General features: G+C 36.5%; 1 protein-coding gene across 1 annotated transcript in view; it reads left to right on the top strand.

Moving 5' to 3' along the window:
• The window catches only part of LOC126248058 (calsyntenin-1), an 87,069-nt gene extending 65,995 nt beyond the window's left edge, over positions 1-21,074 (top strand). The window contains exons 16-18 of the mRNA XM_049948696.1: positions 8,124-8,296; positions 15,227-15,439; positions 15,536-21,074. Coding sequence (XP_049804653.1) covers positions 8,124-8,296; positions 15,227-15,427 — 374 coding nt within the window. The 3' untranslated portion in view covers positions 15,428-15,439; positions 15,536-21,074. The remainder of the gene's footprint in view (positions 1-8,123; positions 8,297-15,226; positions 15,440-15,535) is intronic.
• The last annotated feature ends 1,672 nt before the right edge of the window (positions 21,075-22,746 follow it).

Raw genomic sequence — 22,746 nt, 5'->3', positions numbered from 1 at the left:
ACTTTGCTGTCCGCACGTCTCGTACAAATTTATTGGTGCCGGCATCGCTAATTCGAATTACTTGACTTGTTGCCGGCCATTCTTGACATTATCAAGAGATTATAAATTGTTAAGTTTTACTAATCGCATCGTTAGTTCTCATAAGTTCTCAACCGTGTTCCCATTCTTTCATGAAATTTCGAAGATATACATACCTAAATAAATGAAAAATTTGTTTCATACATTTCTTTATTTACATTGTCTTCGGTACTTAGTATTTCTCTTTAATATGATATACAACAAAACAGTCTCCAAGGTGTAACGCAACTCCACAAGACTTGCACATTAAGTTTGCTTTTTTTTGGGCAGTTTCTTGGTTTTCATTTATTCATTTCAGAAATACGTAGGCCTATTAGTTGATATTGCTTTACGTGACCAGAAAGTCTGTCAACCGGATCGTGATGAGACGTACATGATGTAGTGGCAACCTCCAAGTTTTTCTCCACGCATTCATTGTAAATAATTGTATCGTCCCTTTTGTCTGCCATGATGAAAGGGCACAAGTACTTATAAAAACAAAAAACTTGTTGATGTGTGTAACTTATTGTTACCTAAACAGAACACCAACAGAATGCAAAAGACACTAAAGTGGTGTCGCCGGTCACTGCGCGGTACTGTGCTCACAACACCACTGTGGTGTCGCTGGCCATTGACCGTTGTTTCGTGCCCAACACCACTGTGGTGTCGCCGGACAGCAGAGTGTTAAAAGTACATGACTGACAGCCTTTAGGGTCGTGTAATGTCACAACACTAAAATCTAATATAACTGCACAAGCAAATTTACCGAATGGTCTAATGGTTCATGTGTTCAGCTAATATCACCGACACCAGAGGTTCAATTATCGGCAACTGCTTAAAGTCTCTAGTGGAAACGCCTGCAAAGAAGTCCACACAGTCTTGTGCGGCCAGCTGAAAAGCTACTTGAATATAAAATATATGTTGACGACTTTGCATCAATCATTGGGAGCAATCTGAAAGTTATATTATTCTCAAAGAATCAAGTTTTCCAAGATTTGCTAGCAATTCTTTTTATTACTGTTACCAGTTTCGACAGATCTGTGTTGTCATCATTGGGTCTGCAAGTTACAAAAACAAACATCCCTGTTGATGATGGCTCAGACATGCACTATTTCATATTTAGATGTACAGGTGCTTGTTACAATACTGAAAGCCGCATAATGATGTTGTGTCAATTTGTAATAAATAGTGGTGGGGAACATCTGCGTGTTACAAATAAAATAACACACAATTAAAACATACAAGATGTTTTGCTGATGTACTACTTATACTGAAAGCTAGAAAGGGCAAACTATGAGCACTTTATCATATGTAAGCTTAGAATTCCACAGTACATGCACAAATTTCTTTTTTTTTTTTTTTTTTTTAATGGATGCATGTTCTCTTATAGCTTAGGAACTATACCACAAATTCCACAAGATTTTTCAGTATTCCGCTATGCTGCTACACTGACACATTAACCAGTAATTTTTTAATGAATGCGCTGTACTTAGATCACAAGAACTGCATCACAGACAGATATGACATGGTGTAGTTAATTTTACATAGTGCAAAGAATACAATTATGTTAACCTCATAGTATTTCGTGGAGTGATATTGTATGGTTAATCTGAACTATGTGAACTTACTTTCTAAAAATGATGGTTTGTCATCCATTACATGTAAACCTATGATGTATATTTAATTGTAAATTTTACTTTTAAAAAAAATGATGCTGTATATTTTCAAAACAGAATGTTGTTTAAAATCTGTGATTTAAAATGTTACTGAAATTGTCTTAAAAATAATTTTAATGAGATTGAAAAAAAGACATAATTCCAGCGTGGTACATGTATCGATTTATAGATTATGGAACACCACTATGTAAACAACTTTATACTTATTTATCTGAGAAATTTTATACTAGCTGCACTCTGTGAGCAAAAGTATCCGGACACCTTCAAAAACATATGTTTTTCCTATTAGTGGCATTGCACTGCCACAAACTGCCAGGTACTCCATATCAGCGACATCAGTATTCATTAGACATGGTGAAAGAGCAGAATAGGGCACTCCGCAGAACTCATGGACTTTGAACATGGTCAGGTGATTGGGTGTCACTAGTATCATACATCTGTAAGCGAAATTTTCCACTTTCCTAAACATCCCTAGGTACACTGTTTCCGATGTGATAGTGAAGAGGAAATGTGAAGGGACATGTACAGCACAAAAATGTACAGGCCAACCTCGTGTGTTGACTGACAGACCACTGACAGTTGAAGAAGGTCGAAATGTGCAATCGGTAGACATCTATCCAGACCATCACACAGGAATTCCAAATTGCATCAAGTACTATGACAGTTAGGCGGGAGCCGAGAAAACTTGGGTTTCATGGTCAAGCGGCTGCTCATAAGCCACACATCACGCCGGTAAATGCCATACAATGCCTCACTTGATGTAAGGAGCATAAACATTGGATGATGGAACAGTGGAGAAATGTTGTGTGGAGTGACCAATTACGGTACACAATGTGGCAATCCGATGGCTGGGTGTGAGTATGGCAAATGCCCGGTGAATGTCATCTGCCAGCATGAGTAGTGCCAAGAGTAAAATTCGGAGGCGGTGGTGTTATTGTGCGGACGTGTTTTGTGTGGCACTCACACAGCACAGGCCTTCATTGATGTTTTAAGCACCTTCTTGCTTCCCACTGTTGAAGAGATATTCGGGGATGGTGATTACACCTTTCAAAACGATCGAGCACCTGCTCATGATGCACGGCCTGTGGTGGAGTGGCTACACGACAATAACATCCCTCTAATGGACTGGCCTGCACAGAGTCCTGACCTGAATGCTATAGAACACCTTTGGGATGTTCTGGAACCCCGACATTAATACCTCTCCTCAGTGCTGCACTCCATGAAGAATGGGCTGCCCTTCCCCAAGAAACCTTCCAGCACCTGATTGAAGATATGCCTGCGAGAGTGGAAGCTGTCATCAAAGCTACGGGTGGGCCAGCATTATGTTGAATTCCAGCATTACCGATGGAAGGCGCCACAATCTTGTAAGTCATTTGCAGCCAGGTGTCCGGATACTTTTGATCACCAAGTGTAAGTCACCATCATGGTTTAAGCCATTAGTGTATGCTGGGAAATCATCACTTTTATCTTGTACATTTTAACTCTGTGTTGTTTTATTTGTTATATACTGATTTTCTGTGCCACTTTTAACAAAAAGTTAACACATCATCACTATGTGACTTCCAGTATTACAAGCGTGTACATCTAATAATGTTAAAAGCTACTGTCTAATGTTGAAGTAGTGTATACAGTGGCTATAAGAAATCTTATATGTTTGACCCTCTTCATTTACGCTGTTTGTTTTTGTATCTTTCAGAGCAAATGATGACCCGTTGCTCTGTTGGAACCGGTCATAGTAATGAAAAGAATTGCTAGCGATCTGGGCAAACTTGGTTCTTCAAGACTAATATTGAATAAAAAAAATCAGTGAAATTGACATGCAAATCACCGTAGTAGTAGTAGTATTACATTTAAAGACTTGCGCCAGGAAGGGTGATACACAATGTTTGTTTATTAGCAACAAATGCATCAACCATTATTTATTTTGGGTTCAGAGAGATGCTTGACGTATTATGTCTATGGATCTTCTTCTTTGCAAGATTCCAGACCAGTTCAATAGGATTTACTAGATGGTATGGCAGTAGGAGGTGGGGAACCATTGTTGTGCAAAAGTTTGAGAAGGTTGGTGCTCTTAATCAATCAAAAAGTTTGCCTTTCATTGTCTCTCTATATTTTTGATTATTTACTGTCCATTCTTACATGATAGTCTGAAGTTTTCTTCTTATCGTCATAGAAGAGAAATGACAATGAAGTGAAACCCTGTGTTCGGAACAATGAAAAAATACCTGGCACTGCTGTTTGACAGTACTTGTTGGATGCTGTCACTTAGACTTCTTTTGAAATCAAATCTGGTAGATGGTATAGATTTTTCTCTTAGTTTCTTTGCTAGCCTGTAAGTCCAGTTTTGTGCAGCAAAAGCAGTGAAGTTTTTGCAGAGAGAGTTTTCCTTTATTGTTCATAGTACCACAGAAATTGCTGACTAATAAAGCATTTACGTATCTCGTCAGTGAAATACTTAGATGCGTTTTATTAGTTCTGTTTTGGGGCAGACACTTAAATCCTGCTCGACTTGACATTGTGTCTCTCCTTCCATGATTTGCACACCATTGACTTGCTTCAACTTTTCTTTGTCAAGGTTTGCTTACACCTTCTGTCACTTTCGCTGTTGGCACTATCACACTTTCCTGGTTCTCGTTGTCAGTAAAATTAATAATGATAGCAGCAGGTTGTCATATCTTCCTGCAAAGGTATTTTCCAAGATCACTTTTCATGCTGCACAACTTTGAATTGGAATGTGACTATACCCAGTCATGTGACTATGTTGGTACCTGCTATGGCAGGATTATCATTTTATCTTACCGAATAACAACTTACTTCCTTGTTTTGAATCAAAAGAAAATTAAAGCATGTCTTAGATTTATCAGCCATTTATACATAACACTTCATAGATTAAAACAACATACAAACTGGCTTCAAATTTTCCAAATATAATAAATTCTTTCACTGTTCTCGAAACCGTCAGTGCAGTATATAACTGGTGTCTCTCCATTTTTCTGAATTATGCTAACATAGGTGATTTGTATTTTCCATTACCCACATGCTCAGTATGACTGGCAGTAATAGGTATGTAATTTTACATAGAATACATTTGTAAACCTCCCAGTAACATGCAGTACTATGTAGTTTTTGCAGGATAGTAAGAGCCTTGTTGCTCTCTTGTGTTCTACTTCCATGGAGGGATGTTTTGCTTAATAAACTGTTTTGTGTGTGGGGGGGGGGGGGGGAGGTTGATCTCTTTGGTCTTAACATAACCATGGTGTGGGGGGGGGGGGAGGAGGAGGAGGAGGAGGAGGTTGATGTCTTTATGTTATGTTAAGACACATAACCATGTAGTGTCTAGTCTGTGATTAGAATTCTTAATTAAAATTTAAATGAATTCCTTGACTTACGGCTTGAACTTCATATACCACAAAAAGTTGTAATTTTGTCACCTCGTGTAACAAGAGGTTGTACAGTCTGACCAAATGGAGCATCAAATTGACAGGGTACAACATACTGCATATTTGGCTGTGCTCCCCAGTATTCAGTGTATGATAAATGCAAGTTGAGATGTTGACAGATTTTGTAACAAACATTTGTAGAACTCCAAGAAAACTAGTCTTAAAAGCTTTCCAGTTTGCTGTCAGACTTGTGTCCAACATTATGATTTTCTGTTACTGTTCCGATGTTGGAAGATGTCGTACATGTTTCCATTATGGTGCTTTCTGTACACTTCATTGTTGGAATTTACTAGGCACATGGCAGCACTTTCTACAAAGATCTGACAACTCAAACCGTTTTGCATTTGCATATTTCTAATACGATATCATCTGGTGGAAAATGTGTGAGTGATGATTGTATTGGCAGGTGGCTTATCAATGTATTTGAGGACAAAGGAAAATTTAGTGATGAAAGTGATTGGGGAGAAACTTCCACCGTGTGCCGTGATAAAAGTTCTAGTGAATCAGTATTTACTGGTGGACACAACATGTAGCTAGTACCAGAAGTTTATTGTGATGGCAACAATGATCTCATGAAGTTTCCTGTTTGTGTCACAGAGCAAAGTTTCACCATTGCTCATGGAGTTTGAACAAAATCCGAACTTGAGTATTTTCAGCTCTCTTTCGCTGAAAGTCTAATTAGTAAAAATTGTGAATGCTACAAATATGTATGCAAAGAAAAGATACAGAAAGTCACTCCATTTACAAAACTCATTGTGCACTTGTGGAGGACTGTTTCAGTAGAAGAACTGAAGACATTTCTTGGTGTTATATTGAACATAGCCTTGAATTTGAAGACCGAATTAGTTGACTATTTTACAGAAGACTGGCTACAATGAACGCTATTTTCCAAGGATGTTTTTTCTCACCTCCATTTTTCTCAGATATTTCGGATGCTGAATTTAGTTCCACCTGTCACAGCTGAATAGTGTCAACATTCGAGAATAAGCAAGGTGAAGAACTATCCTGATGACATTGACAGGAAATGCAAAGAACTTTATTTGCCAAAAAGAAATGTGGCTATAGATGAGAACTCAGTAGGATTCGAAGGAAGTATTAAAGTGCTGCCTACAAAGGGGGTTTACAAGTTTTCTGTCTTTGTGATTCAGAAAATGTCTCTCTTCTTTCTCACATTTCATATTATGGAAAGACAACTACAGAAAGTCTAATTCCTCTTGATTTACCTTTCGCAACCCGAATAGTGGTTCATTTGGAACAGTAATTGCTGGCTTGTGCAGGTGGTTCAGGCTATCAGATCTGTACTGACAAGTTCTACACGAGCCCTCAATTTGCACGTATAAAAGGTACAGTTATGCCTTGTAGGAAGGATTTTCCGTGCGATTTGAAAAAGACAAAACTTGCTGAATATGAGTTATGTGCCTATCAAAGTGAGATGAAAATAGGGTCTTTCATTCCATGGCAAGATGTTAATGACTACATTGAGTTTGTTCTTTGGTCCTCAAACCAAATTGACCACTCTTTACAGGAAGAAAGAGCCTGTGCAGTTCCTGAAACCTACTGATATTTTGGAATACATTAAGCTTATGGGAGGAGTTGACAGAGCTGGTTGGTACTGTGGTTGCTATTATTTTAAAAGGCAGTCTCACAAATGGCAGGAAAAATTATTATTCTGGCTGAATGAAGTTCTTATAGTGAACAGTTATATTCTTTACTCAGTAGACAAAAATGAACGTGGAAAACTTCAGACTCACCTTTCCTACAGCTAGTTGGCCAGGCGAGAAATACAAATTCAAAGAAAAGAGAAAGACCATTATTGTCTTGGCACTGAGGAAAGACTAAATGGGAAAATGCATTTTACAATGTGAAAAAAAAAAAATCAAAGGATGGCATGGTCTACAGCAAATGCAAGGAGAAAGGAGGAAGAAGAAAAAAGATTTTCTGTTACAAAACATTCCAGAGGAAGCCTGTACTGTACATGGGAGAATGTTATAAGAAGTATCATACAGAAAAAAATTGTACACAAACACCAATATAGTTTCAAAGAGTAGTGTAAAAGAATAGAAAATTGTCTAAGTGATCTCATATTGCATTTTACTTTTTTTAAAACCATGCTGTTATAACATGTAATGCCTTACCCATGTAAAATAAATAAGAATTGGGGAGAATGCAGGGAGTAGAAAAACTGGATTGGATAGGGTTAAGGTATTGTTAAGTATTCCAAACAATGTCTGAAAGTTCAAAGAAATGGTTGTAATAGGAATTAATATTTTAATCATCACTTGATTAAAGAGACTCTACACCATAAGTGATGAATGCCAAACACAGGGACAATGTCTTCGCCCAATCATATTTGAGATATAATTAACTCTGTGGGATGAAGCAGAATTGTAACATCACTGTAATATGCATTGTGGGTGAAACTGAATTTGCCCATGAAAATTGCAGTGGTGACACATGCATACTGATGCAGAAGCAAACTGAGCCAGTTTTAATACCACCTCCTACTTCATGTAACAAGACAGTAAAATCTTGAATCATTATTTGGAGAGTAACATGTAATCCTTACTTTATGTTCCAGTTTTAAAACAGTTGTCATTTACATGGCATTTTTTGCTGTAACTCAGTCATGTAAACTCACATTCACATAGGCATAATGTCCTTTACCTAAAAGTTAATTGTGTGAAAGAAATAAATGTTGCTTACTTAAAACTTTCGCAGATTTGAAATGTTATATAAAATTCGAATGGCCTTACTGAAACAACTGAGTTGTGATATTTTATTAACGTTTGTGGAGGATTCTTCCAAGTTTTCAGTACCATTTCATGGAATGAAAGAATATGAAAATCTGTCTGAAAAGATTATATTATCTTTTAAAACAGTAGTGTACATAAACATTATTTTAAGATTGTTGAGGTTTTGTTAATTTTTTGTTTGTCTGTTTGTGTCACAGGTCATGCAGTCACCATTATCATAGTTGTCTGTGTGGGTTTCTTATTGTTCATGATTGTGTTGGGAGTAATCAGAATCCGTGCTGCACATCATCGGGCTACACAGGAGGAAATTGCTGACACTGAAATGGCCTGGGATGACTCTGCCCTTACTATAACCGTCAATCCAATGGAGGTATGTGCAGTTTTTAGAAACCAAATCAAAAATCTCAACTTACCTGTAAACACTGTATCAAACAATGTGTAATGGATTGATGTTTCATGAAGTTAAATTTCTCACTGGAACATTAAAAATCAGATTACTCCACTATGTGGCACAGGTGGCGAAATAGTAGAGATCGTAGTTGTTTGCAGTGAAGTAAATTTCTCACAGAGTGTCCTTTGTGTGAGAGACCTAAAATAGGTGAAACAGTTTTATTAGAGTGGCAGTATATCTGTGTTGGTGCTTTTGTTGAAATAGCACTATTACAAATGAAATACTGTTTTATGTAGTGGTTCTCATCAGTTGCTGTTGAACTGAAATTTTTCACCTGAAAGGAGTCACTATTACAAGAGATTGGTATGTCACTGATGAATGTGTACGACAAAGTATCCATTTAATTCAATGTGTTAAATACACTACTAACTATTTGATTTATAATAAAGGAATAGGATGGACTGATCTGTCATATCAAAGGATTTTTGTAGCGTCTTCTGTTTTATCTTGGGTTTTATATTGTACCATTTTTCTAACTTCCATAATGGAGATGCTCATAAGCAAAGCGAGGAATAATTTTTCATTGTTTTGAGGTGATTACGTAGAGTGATAAAAGACCTAATTGACAAATTTCATAATATTGCTCTTTATACGTATACGGTCTCATTGCGAAAAAAAAAGTGAAACAGCAGCACCATTCAAACTGTACAAGGGCCTAAAGTCACTTATATTTCTTTCCCATTAAAGGATCTTCACTGTAAAGTAAGAAAAGCTCAAATTTGGTTACTATGATAAAAAGTAGTACATGGTGAAGTCAGAAAGTCTGCTTCATTGTCATGATTAGTGTTTCCAGACTATCACATGTTGTGAATCCTTTTTGAATAAAAAATTTATGAAAATCATTACGCTAATTCTAGAATCTGAGATCAGTGTCTTTAGAGTAAATAAGAGGAGGCAGCTCAGACATCGGTATTGGAGTGTCATGTACTGAGAGCTTCATAAATAACATTGCAGTCTCTGTTGGAACACCAGAACCACAGTCTTGCCGTGTCTGGAGCATCTCAGTACCTGCTCGTTGCGCACCATGTACGAGTATGTCTGGACACTGTTGACTTAAAAGACCAACCGTTTGTCTCGCATCTTGTCTTGGTTGATATCTCCATTGTAGAATATTAAAGAGTGGAGGAAACAGTTGATAAAAGGTTTGTTTGCAGAAACTTGTAACACTATTGTACATTTTGTTTCTTTGGATATTTTTTCTGTGCTGTTTATAGTACCAAAGCTCTGCTCTGCTCTCTTGAAAATAACAGCTTATCTGGGTTGAGGAGAATGTAAGTGTTATGGCACACTGCACAAACATTGGTTATTGAATTTGTTTATTGGTAGGCTACAACATACAATGACATGAAAGTGCCCGGAGGCAATACAGGGTCAGTAACCTAACATTCCACATTTTGAGGGCTGCACTATTAAGTAACGGTTGACAGCAGGGCATAGACTGAAGCTGGGAGGCTCACATTGGTCTAGATATAGACAAGTGTACAGTGGTGGCTCTGGTATTTTGAGTCAGTGCTCCCAGCCAGTGCTGTAGACTTGCACTGGAGACCTACACTGGAGCCTCTGTGGTGGGACCCCACTGCCCTTGGCTGTGCGGAGAGGTAGGTGTGCAACCTCCATCTCTTCCACAACTTCCCCCCCCCCCCACCCCCACCCCATCCCCGCTCTCGCTAATCCCCTCCCTCACCCTAATCATTCTTTCTCTTTGCTAATGTGATTAAAGATTAGCGACTTCTAACTGTCTTGGTAAATTTGAAAAGGGCTGATGCTTCCTGTGCGTTGCATTAAGGTATACAGCAAAAGATCTTTGTTGAAAGAACAGCTTTTTGCTTGGACGATTGGTAAGCCATCTTTAATCCACATCACTTGTAATCCCCCCCCCCCCCTTAAGCCATGAATTAATATTTCTAGTTGTATTCTTGATGTATGCCAGCCTGAAATTCATGCAAGTACTATACTTTTTTATGCTATATACCTCTGCATTCAAAAAGCTGGAATATGCCATGAATTTGAGACAAGGAATCTGATATAAGTATCACATCTCCTAATGAGTGTAAAGGGGGGAGGGTGATAGACTGTCAACCAAATTTTTTTCCTTAATAAAGGAAAACTATCAAATTTTGTACCACAGAATAATGTAAATGTTTATAGCCAGCTGTTGTTTACTAAATTTATAATTCAGTGTGTGGAGTAACAATTTTAGTAAAATTTGGGAGAAAAGTTTGGAATCTGAGGGTTAAGTTTGTGTTTAAAAGTTTCCTTCTGAAAAACTGATACCTCTCATTGTGTAGTAAAATTATATGTGGCATGAATAATCTGATGGTTTTGTGACTGCTGTTTGAGTTGTAGCCAGTGTTTCCACATATAACCAGTAAATCTTAAACCCATTTCACAGGAATGACTTTGTTGTCTAAAGGTGACTACTCGTGATAGGTGTGCATGACATGCCAGTGTGTAAATCGGCTGGCAACCACAATGTAAGTCGATCAACAACAGCAATTGTGTATTGGTTATGGCATCTGTGTAGCTCTAAAATTCTGAGTACACAAAAGACATTACATCTACAGCAGATGTGTGGTTGCTGATGCTCTTTGTATTACAGAACCCATTTAATATCGTCTACATGTACGTGATTATTCCACAAGCCACTGTACAGTGTGTGACAGAGGGTTTGCTGTACCACTGGTAGTCATTTTCTTACCTGTTCCAGTTTCAAACAGAGCAAGGTAAAAACAACTTTCCATATGCCTTGTACGAGCCCTGATTTCTCTTATCATTGTAGTCCTTACGCAAAATGTACATTGGTGTCAGTAGAATTGATCATTGTGCAGTCACCTTCAAATGCCAGTTCTCTCTCTAAATATTCTCAGTAAAGTTCCTTACAAGGGAACCTCCCCATCGCACCCCCCTCAGATTTAGTTATAAGTTGGCACAGTGGATAGGCCTTGAAAAACTGAACACAGATCAATCGAGAAAACAGGAAGAAGTTGTATGGAACTATGAAAAAATAAGTAAAATATACCAACTGAGTAGTCCATACGTATGATAGCTAACATCAAGGCTCATTTGAGCTCAGGAGCGCCGTGGTCCCGTGGTTAGCGTGAGTAGCTGCGGAATGAGAGGTCCTTGGTTCAAACCTACCATCGGGTGAAAAGTTTAACTTTTTATTTTCAGTTTATGTAACAAACGCTTATATTTTCATCAATTTTTGGGAGTGATTATCACATCCACAAGAAAATCTAAATCGGGCAAGGTAGAAGAATCTTTTTACCCATTCGCCAAGTGTACAAGTTAGGTGGGTAGACAATATATTCCTGTCATGTGACACGCATGCCGTCACCAGTGTCGTATAGAATATATCAGACGTGTTTTCCTGTGGAGGAATCGGTTGACCTATAACCTTGCGATCAAATGTTTTTGGTTCCCATTGGAGAGGCACGTCCTTTCGTCTACTAATCGCACGGTTTAGCGGTACGGTCGCAAAACACAGACACTAAACTTATTACAGTGAACAGAGACGTCAATGAACAAACGGACAGATCATAACTTTGCGAAAATAAAGATACTAAAATTTTCAGTTGAGGGAAGAATTGAACCTAGGACCTCTCATTTCGCAGCTACTCACGCGACCCACGGGACCACGGCGCTCCTTGAGTCCTATAGTCATTGATGTTGCATATCTTCGCATGGACTACTCAGTTTGTATATTTTACTAATTTTTTTCATAGTTCCACACAACTTCTTCCTGTTTTCTCGATTGATCTGTGTTTAGTTTTTCAAGGCCTATCCACTGTGCCAACTTATAACTAAATCTGAGGGGGGTGCGATGGGGAGGTTCCCTTGTTAGAAAGAACATTGCCTTCCCTCTAGGGATTCCTATTTGAGTTCATGAAGGATTTTCTTCATACTTGGGTTTTGCTCAGACCTGCTGGTAACAGATCAAGCAGCCCACCCCTGAATTGCTTTGATGATGTCTTCCTTTAATCCGACCTGGTGCAGATACCAAACACTTTAGCAATGAATGGGTCGCACTAGTGTCCTGTATGCAATCCGTTTACAGATGGGCTACACTTTCCTGAAACTTTCCCAATAAAATGAAGCCAACCGTATGCCCGTACACCGTAGCATCATCAAAAAATAGTTGGAGATTGCTGCTAACCCCATCCAGCACATCATTTATGTGTACACAAAATAGTAGCGGCCCTATCATACTTCTTTGGGCACTCGTGGTGATACCATTGTCTTTGAACATTCGCTGTCAAGGACAGCATACTGGGTTCTTTTACTTAAGCAGTCTTTCAACTATTCGCATATCTGGGAACCTATTCTGTATCCTCATACCCTTGTTAACAGTCTACAGTGGGGGCACTGTGTCAATTGCTTTCTGGAAATCTATGAATATGGAATCTGCCTGTTGTCCTTCATCCATGGTTCACAGCATATCATGTGAGAAAAGGGCAACCTGTGTTTTGCACTAGCGATACATTCTAGAACTGTGCTGATTAGTGGACAGAAGCTTTTCCCTCTCAAGGAAATTTTATTTGAACTGAGAATATTTTCAATAGTTCTGAAGCAGAGTTGTGTTAAGGATATTGGTTTATAATTTTGCAGGTCTGTTCCTTTACCCTTCATATATACTGAAGTCACCTGCGCTTTTTTCCAGTCGCTTGGGACCTAGCACTGGGTGAGAGATTGAGTTGGGATTCCATCTGGACCTGCAGCTTACTTGAAACTCTTTCAGTTGTTTTTCTACACCAGGGTTGCTTATTACTATGTCCTCCATACAGGAGTCTGTGTGATGGCCAAACAGTTTGTATAATTCTCTTGCATGAACAATTTGTTAAATGTGGAATGTAGAACTTCTGCTTTCATTTTGCCATCTTGTGCTGCCACACCAGACTGGTCAGTGAATGACTAGATAGATGCCTTAGACACACTCACTGATTTTATGTAGGACCACAATTTTCCTGGGCTCTCAGCAAGATGTTTTTCTAACATATGATGGTGGTAGTGCCATCAATTCTTTTACAGACATACAAAGTTCTATTAACTTTTGCCTGTCATCATTTGTGCCTTCTATTTTGATCTGAGAGTGCAACAGACTGTTCTTCCTCAGCATTTTCCAAATTTTGTTGTTAATCCCACGTGGGGTTTTCCATTCTTAATCCACTTACTCGACACATACTTATCCGGAACTCGAATTAAAATCCATTTAAACTTTGCCTGTAATTTCTCTATGCCTATCATTTGTAATTAAATGTCAGTTTATTGTCTTGAGTGGGATGCTAACAACAGCTTATTGCTCTTTCCAGCAGAAATAGTCTCCTAGCCTTCTTGATTGATTAACTTTTGTAACCATAGTTGCCATGATACCACAATCACTAATCCCCCATCTCTACAGTAAAGCCATTGATAAGGTCCAGCCTTGCTTGTAGCTACAAGGTTGAAGATATTTCACTTGCGTGTGGGCTTCCAAACTAGCTGTTCAAGACAGTTCTTGGAAAACTTGTTCAAAAGCACTTCGCAATACTGTCGATACCCCCTGCAGTGAATACGTAGGCATTCCTAATCTACACGCGATACGTTAAAGTTGCCTCCAAATAATATTGCATCTAGATATTTTTGCGCTACTAACTGCAAACTTTGTTTGAACGTCTCCAAAACTATCACAGTTGAATCAGGTAGTCATAAAAACATCCAACAATTAACTTGTTTTCATCTGGACAGTTTATGCGGCGAGCCATTAAAGAATTCTGCAGGTAACTCCACTGTTGCACTCAAATTTCTCAAGTCATTGGTACAATTCCAATAGATGTGTAATTACGTGTATTTTATAATTGTGTGGTATTTTGCATAGAAAGAGTGGACTAAGAACGTCATTGTAGTGGTGACACATGCTTATCAGAAAGTTCAATTTATCACAATGAGATAATTTTATGTCTCCGGTATTCCGTCTGATCATGTTGTTGTGGGTAGGTGCAGACAGATACATACAGGTGTAGAGAAGTGTCACGGAGACATCCTGTACTTTGTAGCATATGAGAGGTGAGAGGTTGAAGTAGGTGGCAACTATGTAGGTAAGGTTCAGAACTAAAAAAAAAAAAAAAAAAAAAAAAAAGAGAGTGGATCCTCGGCAGCTGGCAAGTTTTGCTTAAAAGTGTGGTGGTTTCCTCTTCTGTGTCCTCAACAAGTTTCTGAATTCGTTATGGTATTCTGACTACAATTAACTAACAAGCTTTGCTGTCAATAACAAATCTACCCACCTCTCCTGCAGTCTCATTGGTCATTCTATTCCTGCAGTACAGTGGTAACTTTAGCACTGCTTCTATTGTCATGAAATCTTTATCCAGTTACTGTGTTCACAAAATATTGAAACAGTTAGTTGCATTTATGATTAAAATGCATGTTGTTAGATGTACAAGTAGATGATTAAAACCCCTGTAAGTAAATGATATACTTTTTTATTTATATGTATCCTCCTCTATTCAGATATAGGCTCCAAACTGAGAAGCAGACAACATTAGGCACACATGAAGTTTTGTTGCCGTTTGTAAACACAGATGATAACTCGCATCAAAGGAGTCTCAGTACAGAAATAATCTGCCAGGGGCACTGCAATTGGCTTGACATGTTAAATGGGTTACAGAAACAGAAATCCAAAGATGTCAAGCGCTATTTCTTGTTTGAACCCAACTTAAAAATTTGTCTTATTTTTCTCAATTTTGTATTTTAATTTTTAGACTAAATTTTTGATGTTCATGATAAAGTGCAACATTAAATGGTATTGCAAGATACATGTCATATGTTTCATTTTTCTGAGTAACTGTATTAATAACATTGTTTAAACTTTAGCAACTGGATGGCTCGGCACAACCACCGAGACCTGGTGGTAACAGCAGTAACAATGCTGCGTGTGAAGACGACGACACATCTGATGATGGTTCGAGCTATCGTGATGATGATTTAGACTCAACAGATGAGGAAGAGGAGGAAGGTGGGGATGGTGGAAAAATTAGAGATCTTGAATGGGACAATTCCACACTTGCTATTTAGATCAGTATCAAAGTAAGTGCTTTTAAAATCTTTTATCCTTCCGATATGTTTGTCTTGTAGGTATATATTACATAAAAGTCTATATTTTTTTTTTTTTTTTTTTTTTAGGTGCAACATTTCCGTGGAGAGGAATCAAGAGGCAAGCCCGATGTCCTCAGTTCTTGTTCTCAGATATCACACTGAAAAATTGAAAGAGAATAATTTTCAGTGGCAAATACACACCATTATTAGCATTTAAATTCAGATGTCTAACATTTCTGCTGGGTATGAGATTCTTGTGGATGATGGTTACTAGTTTCAAAGGAAAATAATTTCCTTCACACGGGTTACCTGATTAAGATTGTAATTTAAGAGTTGTTCGAATAATTGTACTTACACATTCCTTTGCTTTTGGTTGCATTAATCACATTATGTTTTCCATTTGTGCAGCTTTATATAAGCCTTTTTATTAACCCCAGTTCTAGCTGGATGTTATCTTTATCTGGGGTGTCAAGTTCTGCATTTACTTCATAGTACTATTGTTTGTTTGGTCCTTATGTCAGGTTTGACTTTGACCCTTCTACAAAAGTCTCCAATTTGTGATACATACTTTAGAATTATTTTAGGAGAGAAGAGAAATTCAGCAACATCCTAGTAGTGTAATTACAGTTTTTTTAGTTAAGTGAATGTATAAGAGAATGGAGTTAATCACGGGGAAACTTAACATATTTTGAACCAGTCATTAGTCTTGTCAACCTGTAGCTGTTACTGTCAGCCCAGTTAAAGGCTCCAGAGCAGTTGGTGTGTAGATACAGTGTCAACACCTGCCAAGATATCTTCAGTATATTGTAGAGTGTTTCAGTGAACTGCTTAAGTATTGAAACTGTGTGTTGCTGGACTATATATAAACACTGCACAAGCCTGCTTCCCCACTTTCAGTGGTCTCACATTTTTCTTTTTTGCATGAATACAGTAATTATCATCAGGAACTTTCATTAACAGGTTTTATGGAGATTCTTCTCTGCCTGTCGGAACAGAAGTGATTGTACACTAGTTAGAACTAAGGATCATCAGAGAACAGAATTCTTAAAGTAATGAGTGGAAATGGAGTTAGATGCCAGGGTATTACGTGATCTATGTCCCTAATGAAATTTTTCAAGAGCAGAACAGGACAGATTTGTTAAGTATTGTTATCTGTAACAACCCATTGTTGTACAGTGACACATTTGAGTTCAGGAAGGTTTGTTAGGCCCTATGGAGGAGAAATGGGGAAGACAGATTGCGAAAGAAGTTAAATTTTCAGTGTAGATTATCCTCGGCGTATTATATGTATGCTACTCACCCACAGGTATATACAATTGCTCTTATGATGACCATAGCAAAAGCAGCTTGTTGATTAAAGAATAGAAGTGATAAACATGTTGAAGGAAGTGAGGAATAAATACTTGGATAGAAGTCCTACAACATGAATTAGAATTTTCACTGGTAAATATAAACACCAATTATAATGACTGACTAATGGTGAATGACCAATGAAACATTATAATGGAATTATTTTAATCATTTTGTAAAAAGTATTTTGATATCACCTTTTTCAGTTATGTAGTATTAAATGAATGGAGAAGGAACAAAATTAACTTTACTGTAATATCTCAATTTTTTTTGGGAGAGCTAAATTGTAAAATCATGAATATATTACGGGGAGAAAATGCCAGTACTCCAATTTCAGCTTATAATAGTACTATCAACTACTTCACTGCTGATAAACTAGTTATTGGTATACATTGCATGTATTGTATCTTTGCTGATTCATCTGTGCAGTGGATGTTGCTGTCTGTTTTTCTCTCTCCCCTCTATTGACTATCATATTTGGTTATTGAAGCGATTCTCTTTTGTACAAAGACAGTTTGATCACTTTGTGTTTGTGACTTTGCTAGCAGCTTATACACAATGTTTGTTAAACTATCCTTTATCATGTCTGGTTCTTTTGCATTTGTGCTCCTTCACTTGCCCTTGTAGTATTAAAATTTTGTTATAGTGAGTGGTCTTTGTAGGATAGAAAGGGCATATGTTGTTAGCTGTAGCTTTTTCCAAGTGTATGAGAGTATTTTCAGTTACAATGCATCTCATAAAAATACACAATGTGAACAGTAGCGGTGTTCATTATTTCCTTATTATTGGACTTTCATGTTTTAGAAAGACAGACCTTGAGGCTTCATTATGCAAACTGTTGCAGCTGCAATGAAATTCCACAGATTGTCACGTTGGTTTTCTATCTTTAATACTCTTTCCACTTTTGCCATGAATTTGACGCTAAGAAACATTCGCACAAAATTCCCTTGATCTATTGAATTTCAGATTGATGTATGGTACAGCTTTCTAAATCTTCGTAACTTAATTTACTGCTCATAGCAGTTGTTAAAGCATTTGAAATAAAGGGTCTTGTCTTTCAGTCTACCCTTGTCCATATTACTTGCCCTTGTCTGACATCCGTCTTAACAGTTGTGTGATTATCAGTACACTGTCACATATTTAACTTTTATTGTTACATTCAAGTAAATATTCCAGTTATAGTGCAAGTACACTATTTGACAAAGATATGCACTTTATGAAATTTAACAGAAAAAGGGGAGGATATTGTTGAAGAATTTAAATTTTTGGAACTCTTCCTGAACTTTGAATCACGAACTTGAGGTGTTCTTCCGATCATGCAACCTACTGCCATGTTTTCTTGTTATGTACTGCCATTTAGTGCCTATTACGTGGGCCAATAGACAGTAACATGTGCCATAAGTACCAATGTTTTGCCAAGTTATTTTCTAAGTTAGTATCATAGTTTTGAATGAAAAATACTCATGGGAATCTTCTGTTATTGCTCTTAACTGTAATTTCTAAGAGATGGTATAGGTATGGACTGGAATATACATGCAGTAAGCTTAACATACATGGGAAATTAATTTATTGTACCTTTTGAGTAAAGATATTTGGGTGTTTGTACTTCACGAAAAGAACAGGTTGGCACATTACTTTATTTTACAAGATTAGTGGCTGTACTGATTATTCTGTGACATTGTTAATAGGAAGAGGTTCATTACTGGCCTGTTAAGAGTTGTAATTTTGTAAGCAGAGCATTTATTTTGTACTTCTGAGACTATTGCACTAACCACATTGTTTCTCTAACAATTTGGTTAAAGATCATCATAGTTATGTATATGGAGAACAAAAGAGAAACTAGTTTTGAAATGCATAGTAACTAATTATTTGACAGGTTTAAGTTTTTTCAATATTGTCATGCTTGCATTAACTTGAGTTGATTTTTTTTAATTATTATTATTATTATTAATTTCAGATGCCCATATGATAGGCTCATTGTTTATACCACATATTTCCTCTAACCATTAGACCTATATGAAGTCTAAACATTAAAAGTCAAACAGTTTGTAGACAACTTGGCATACATGTTGACAGCTTCTTTCCAGTATTTCTTTATATTTTAGACTGTAATTATTTATGGTCATGAAAGACCAAAAAATGAAAATGTATTACATGGAAATCCACTTTTATATATTTAAATGTAATCTGTTAGAAGAATGTGTGTTTATGACACAAAATTTGTGCTGTAATATTCTTAATTGCATTATTGTAATAGTTTTTCTGTTAATTTTATGTTTTAAGCCACTTCTAATAAGCAGCTACTAAGGTGTGATGTACTTAAGGTTTCTAATATTACGATCACCTAAAATGTTCATTTGACATGCAGTGATTCAGGTTTCACATGTGATAGTTTCACAGCCGTATCCTGACAGAAAGCCTGTCATTAAAAATAAGTTGAGAATTTTTATTTAATACATTTTTTTTAATCATGCCTTTTTTGTTCTATGCAAGCAAAACTTTGTGTAATTTTAAGAAATAACTAAGATGACTGAACATTTGTGATCTGATGGTCAAAATTTTTATAGTGGATTTTTGTGTGTGTTGTGTGTTATTTTTGTGTGTGATTTTAATTTTTATTTGTACAGATCAAGAGTAAATCATCAATAATCATCTCAAACCAGAGTGGAGGGAAATAATTTTCATACTATCCTCACTGAGAAAGAATTCAGTATTGTCAGAAACACACAGGAAACCATTATTGTGTGTGCTGTTTCCTGCCTCATAACAGTAAAAGCTACAAAGCATTTTCTTCCTCCTGGCAGTATGAAAATTGTTTGGTACATTCCACTCTGAACAAGAGGTTTCCTCTGCAGCTGGATCTGCTTTATCCCTTTTTGTGTGGCAGTGTTTGTGTTTAGTTTGGCTGTATATTTGACTGTACTGGTGAAGATCATATATTGACTGGAATATTGGTGCATTTAAGGTACATAGAATTCGGAGATCACGTTTCATAATGGTGTGCAGAGTTTTCATTTTCAAATCGACATATCATTTAGCTACTTTAAAACAAGTCTTAGAGCTGTACTAAGACTAAACTGGATGTAAACAAATAAATATAAATACCTTGTAGACCAATTTTTCAGCTTTGGAAGTTGAATGAAGAATTCAGCTGGAATTGACATAGTGCTATAGTGTTGAAGATCAGTGCACTCTTACACAATTTCCTGGCACAAAATATGGTGGCTTAATCCAGAGGATTGTCACAGTGTTAGCTCCATAGATCGTCACACGTGAGCAGAGGCAAAAAGAGTAGTGCACCATATCCACAATAATCTGTCTAAAGGGGCAATTGAAAAATGGTAGTTATTAATTAGGGGAAAAAACTGCCTGTTGGTTTTGTGAGACTTACTTGTATGATCTTCTGCCATAAGTGTTAAGACTGCATAACGTGTCGATTCAACCATCTGCCTGTATTCTGAGTTCACGTGTTACTGTCCATTCATTATAAGATGAATTAATCTTCATATAGTAATGACTTGAATAGATTTCAGTGGGCCATGCTTTGGACCAGTCAACAAATCTCACTTCGCACTTGAACTGATTGGGTGTACAAACATTGAGACTTACATACAGCACTCTGCATGAAATTTAAGATCTCCAATAAACTTGCTGTTCCTTTTGTAATTGGAATGCTGTAGTGGTCACACAAATAATGTTATGATTTTGAATTAGGCTAGACTGCATTTGTGATGTGATGCAAAACTTTTGTTTTTATTGAACATAAGGAAATAATTTCAGACAGTGTTTGTATATTTTACAAATAATATTAAAACAACTGCATAAAATAAATGTGTGTGTGAGAGACATATTCATTCTGTTTTATATTTCCTATGAGAATGTGATTACATAAACAGTAAAAAGCATATCATGGTAATGAAAATATGTGTATACAATTTCCCAGTATAATGTCCAAAAGCAATATGTACATAGAACATTTCAGCATTTTCTCAGAAATCTGATTTATATTTTGTACAGAATTTTTGTGCCACACTGTGTAACATAATGAATTACCTGTTTGTTTTTTCAAAGTTGTTGCTGTTCTTCAGAATGAAACAATTTATCCAGTGTGTTACTTATAAAAAATTTGTAATGAGTGTCCTTTCACTGAAATTTTGAAGCATTTTATATGCTTTGGGTGGAATATGTGAATAAAAGTATGGTTGAGAGAGAGGAGGAGGGAGGGAGTGAGAACTATGAAAATAAAACACCACAAATTTAAAAACAAACTTAAAAATATTCCAGTGTTCTGTTGTTAGGTATCTCAGTGTTGCTAGTGATGTTCTCAGACTGTTAGAGACATGATCTAAACAAAAGTTGGGTTTGTTAAGCCAACTTATATGGACTGATTAAATTGATGACAATGATGTAAGGGTTTAACAGTATGAAATCCTCTTCATACTGACCTAGCATAATAGGTTGTAGTTTGCTTAATATTTTGTTTCTTGACAGTTCTTTTAGGCTTTTTAAAGATATTAACATTAGTAATAAATTTGCTAACCAACTGTGCACACTTAGAACACACAAATAAATAATACTGGTGGAATTTAAAAGTTGTAGTAGCATGTCATGTTACTCCCCAACACTACACCTTAGAAAAGAATAATGTCATAATTAATATTTGTTAAAATATTGTGCTGTAGAGTAAAGCAGAATGTCTTCTTTTGTGCTGTTTCTAAAACTGCTTTTATTGCAAAGTAATAAGTTGTATATTTTATAATGTTTGTGCAGTGAATACATCCATTCCATATTTACAGGACATTACTTTTACATATTTTTTGTAGTTGCTTACGGTCATAGCTTTTGCTCTTAAGCTATCATATTTGCCGTTAGAGGTGGTTTTCATGTTATACTTGTTTTTGAACGAATGTGACTATATTTAAGGACTATGTGAGGTGATGTAACTTCCTATAATTATTTTTTTTCTGCCCAGACTTAACATCATACTTTCTATAAGTAACTGCTTCCCCACTCTGGTTTCTTTGTTCATGTATGATCAGTACTTAGCTGTTACTAAAAGTTTTACATACTCTGTGTTTGTGATGTTTTAAACTAACTCAGTCAACAAGGTTAGTGTATTTAGCGGCACACATTTCTGATTCTTCCAACTTATTTAATTTTCGTTTATTTTTTGTTGGAAAGAATAAACTGTCCTCATTGCATACTAGAAGCAGATACACTTACCACTTACAGACAATATGACACAGTGCTTTGATTAGTTAATAAATTTATTTTTATTTGTAAAGTATGGGCTTCTGATCATATACTGAACTGAAAAATATTTCAGAAATGAGCATTGCTTTTTGTAACTAGTCTGGTGCTACAAATATTAGATTAAACAGAATAGTCTCACATTAAAAGTTTGGTTGTTCAATAGTGTAGTCTGGTGTTACAAAAATTAGATTAACCAGGTTAGTCTTTTGTTAAATTTTGGATTGTTCAATAGTGTCAGATTTCTCAGCATGAGTGACTCCAGAAGTTTTTTGGTTTCATTCTCTGAATGAAATAAGCTTGACTAGGAATATAATTCCATATATTTGCATCAGTAGAAGACAGTATAGAAATATATGAATTAGGTTTCCAGAACCAGTGTTAGATTCTGTATGGTATGTTCCTGTATATGGAAACTAATTAACACTAAACTGTGTAGTTGGCAAAATATTGTATGTAGTGGGTTGAAAATGGCCTGTGGTTGGTGTATTAGTTTGCTGTATATTTGTGTAAGTAACATTTCCAGAAGTGGTAACTAGTAAGTAGCTACCTCATGTGACATGTTCTTGATTGCTATGCAATAGCTGTTAGCTGGACTTTCTAACAAAGAAAGCATGTAAAATTTTCTACTAATGTTAATTATGCAAGTACCATTCTGTGTAGGCACACAAAATAAGCACCATCCGGACAGTGAAATT

Source organism: Schistocerca nitens, chromosome 3 (genome assembly GCF_023898315.1).
Source record: "Schistocerca nitens isolate TAMUIC-IGC-003100 chromosome 3, iqSchNite1.1, whole genome shotgun sequence".
Classification (NCBI taxonomy): domain Eukaryota; kingdom Metazoa; phylum Arthropoda; class Insecta; order Orthoptera; family Acrididae; genus Schistocerca; species Schistocerca nitens.
This window is presented reverse-complemented; position numbering and strand designations above follow the sequence as displayed.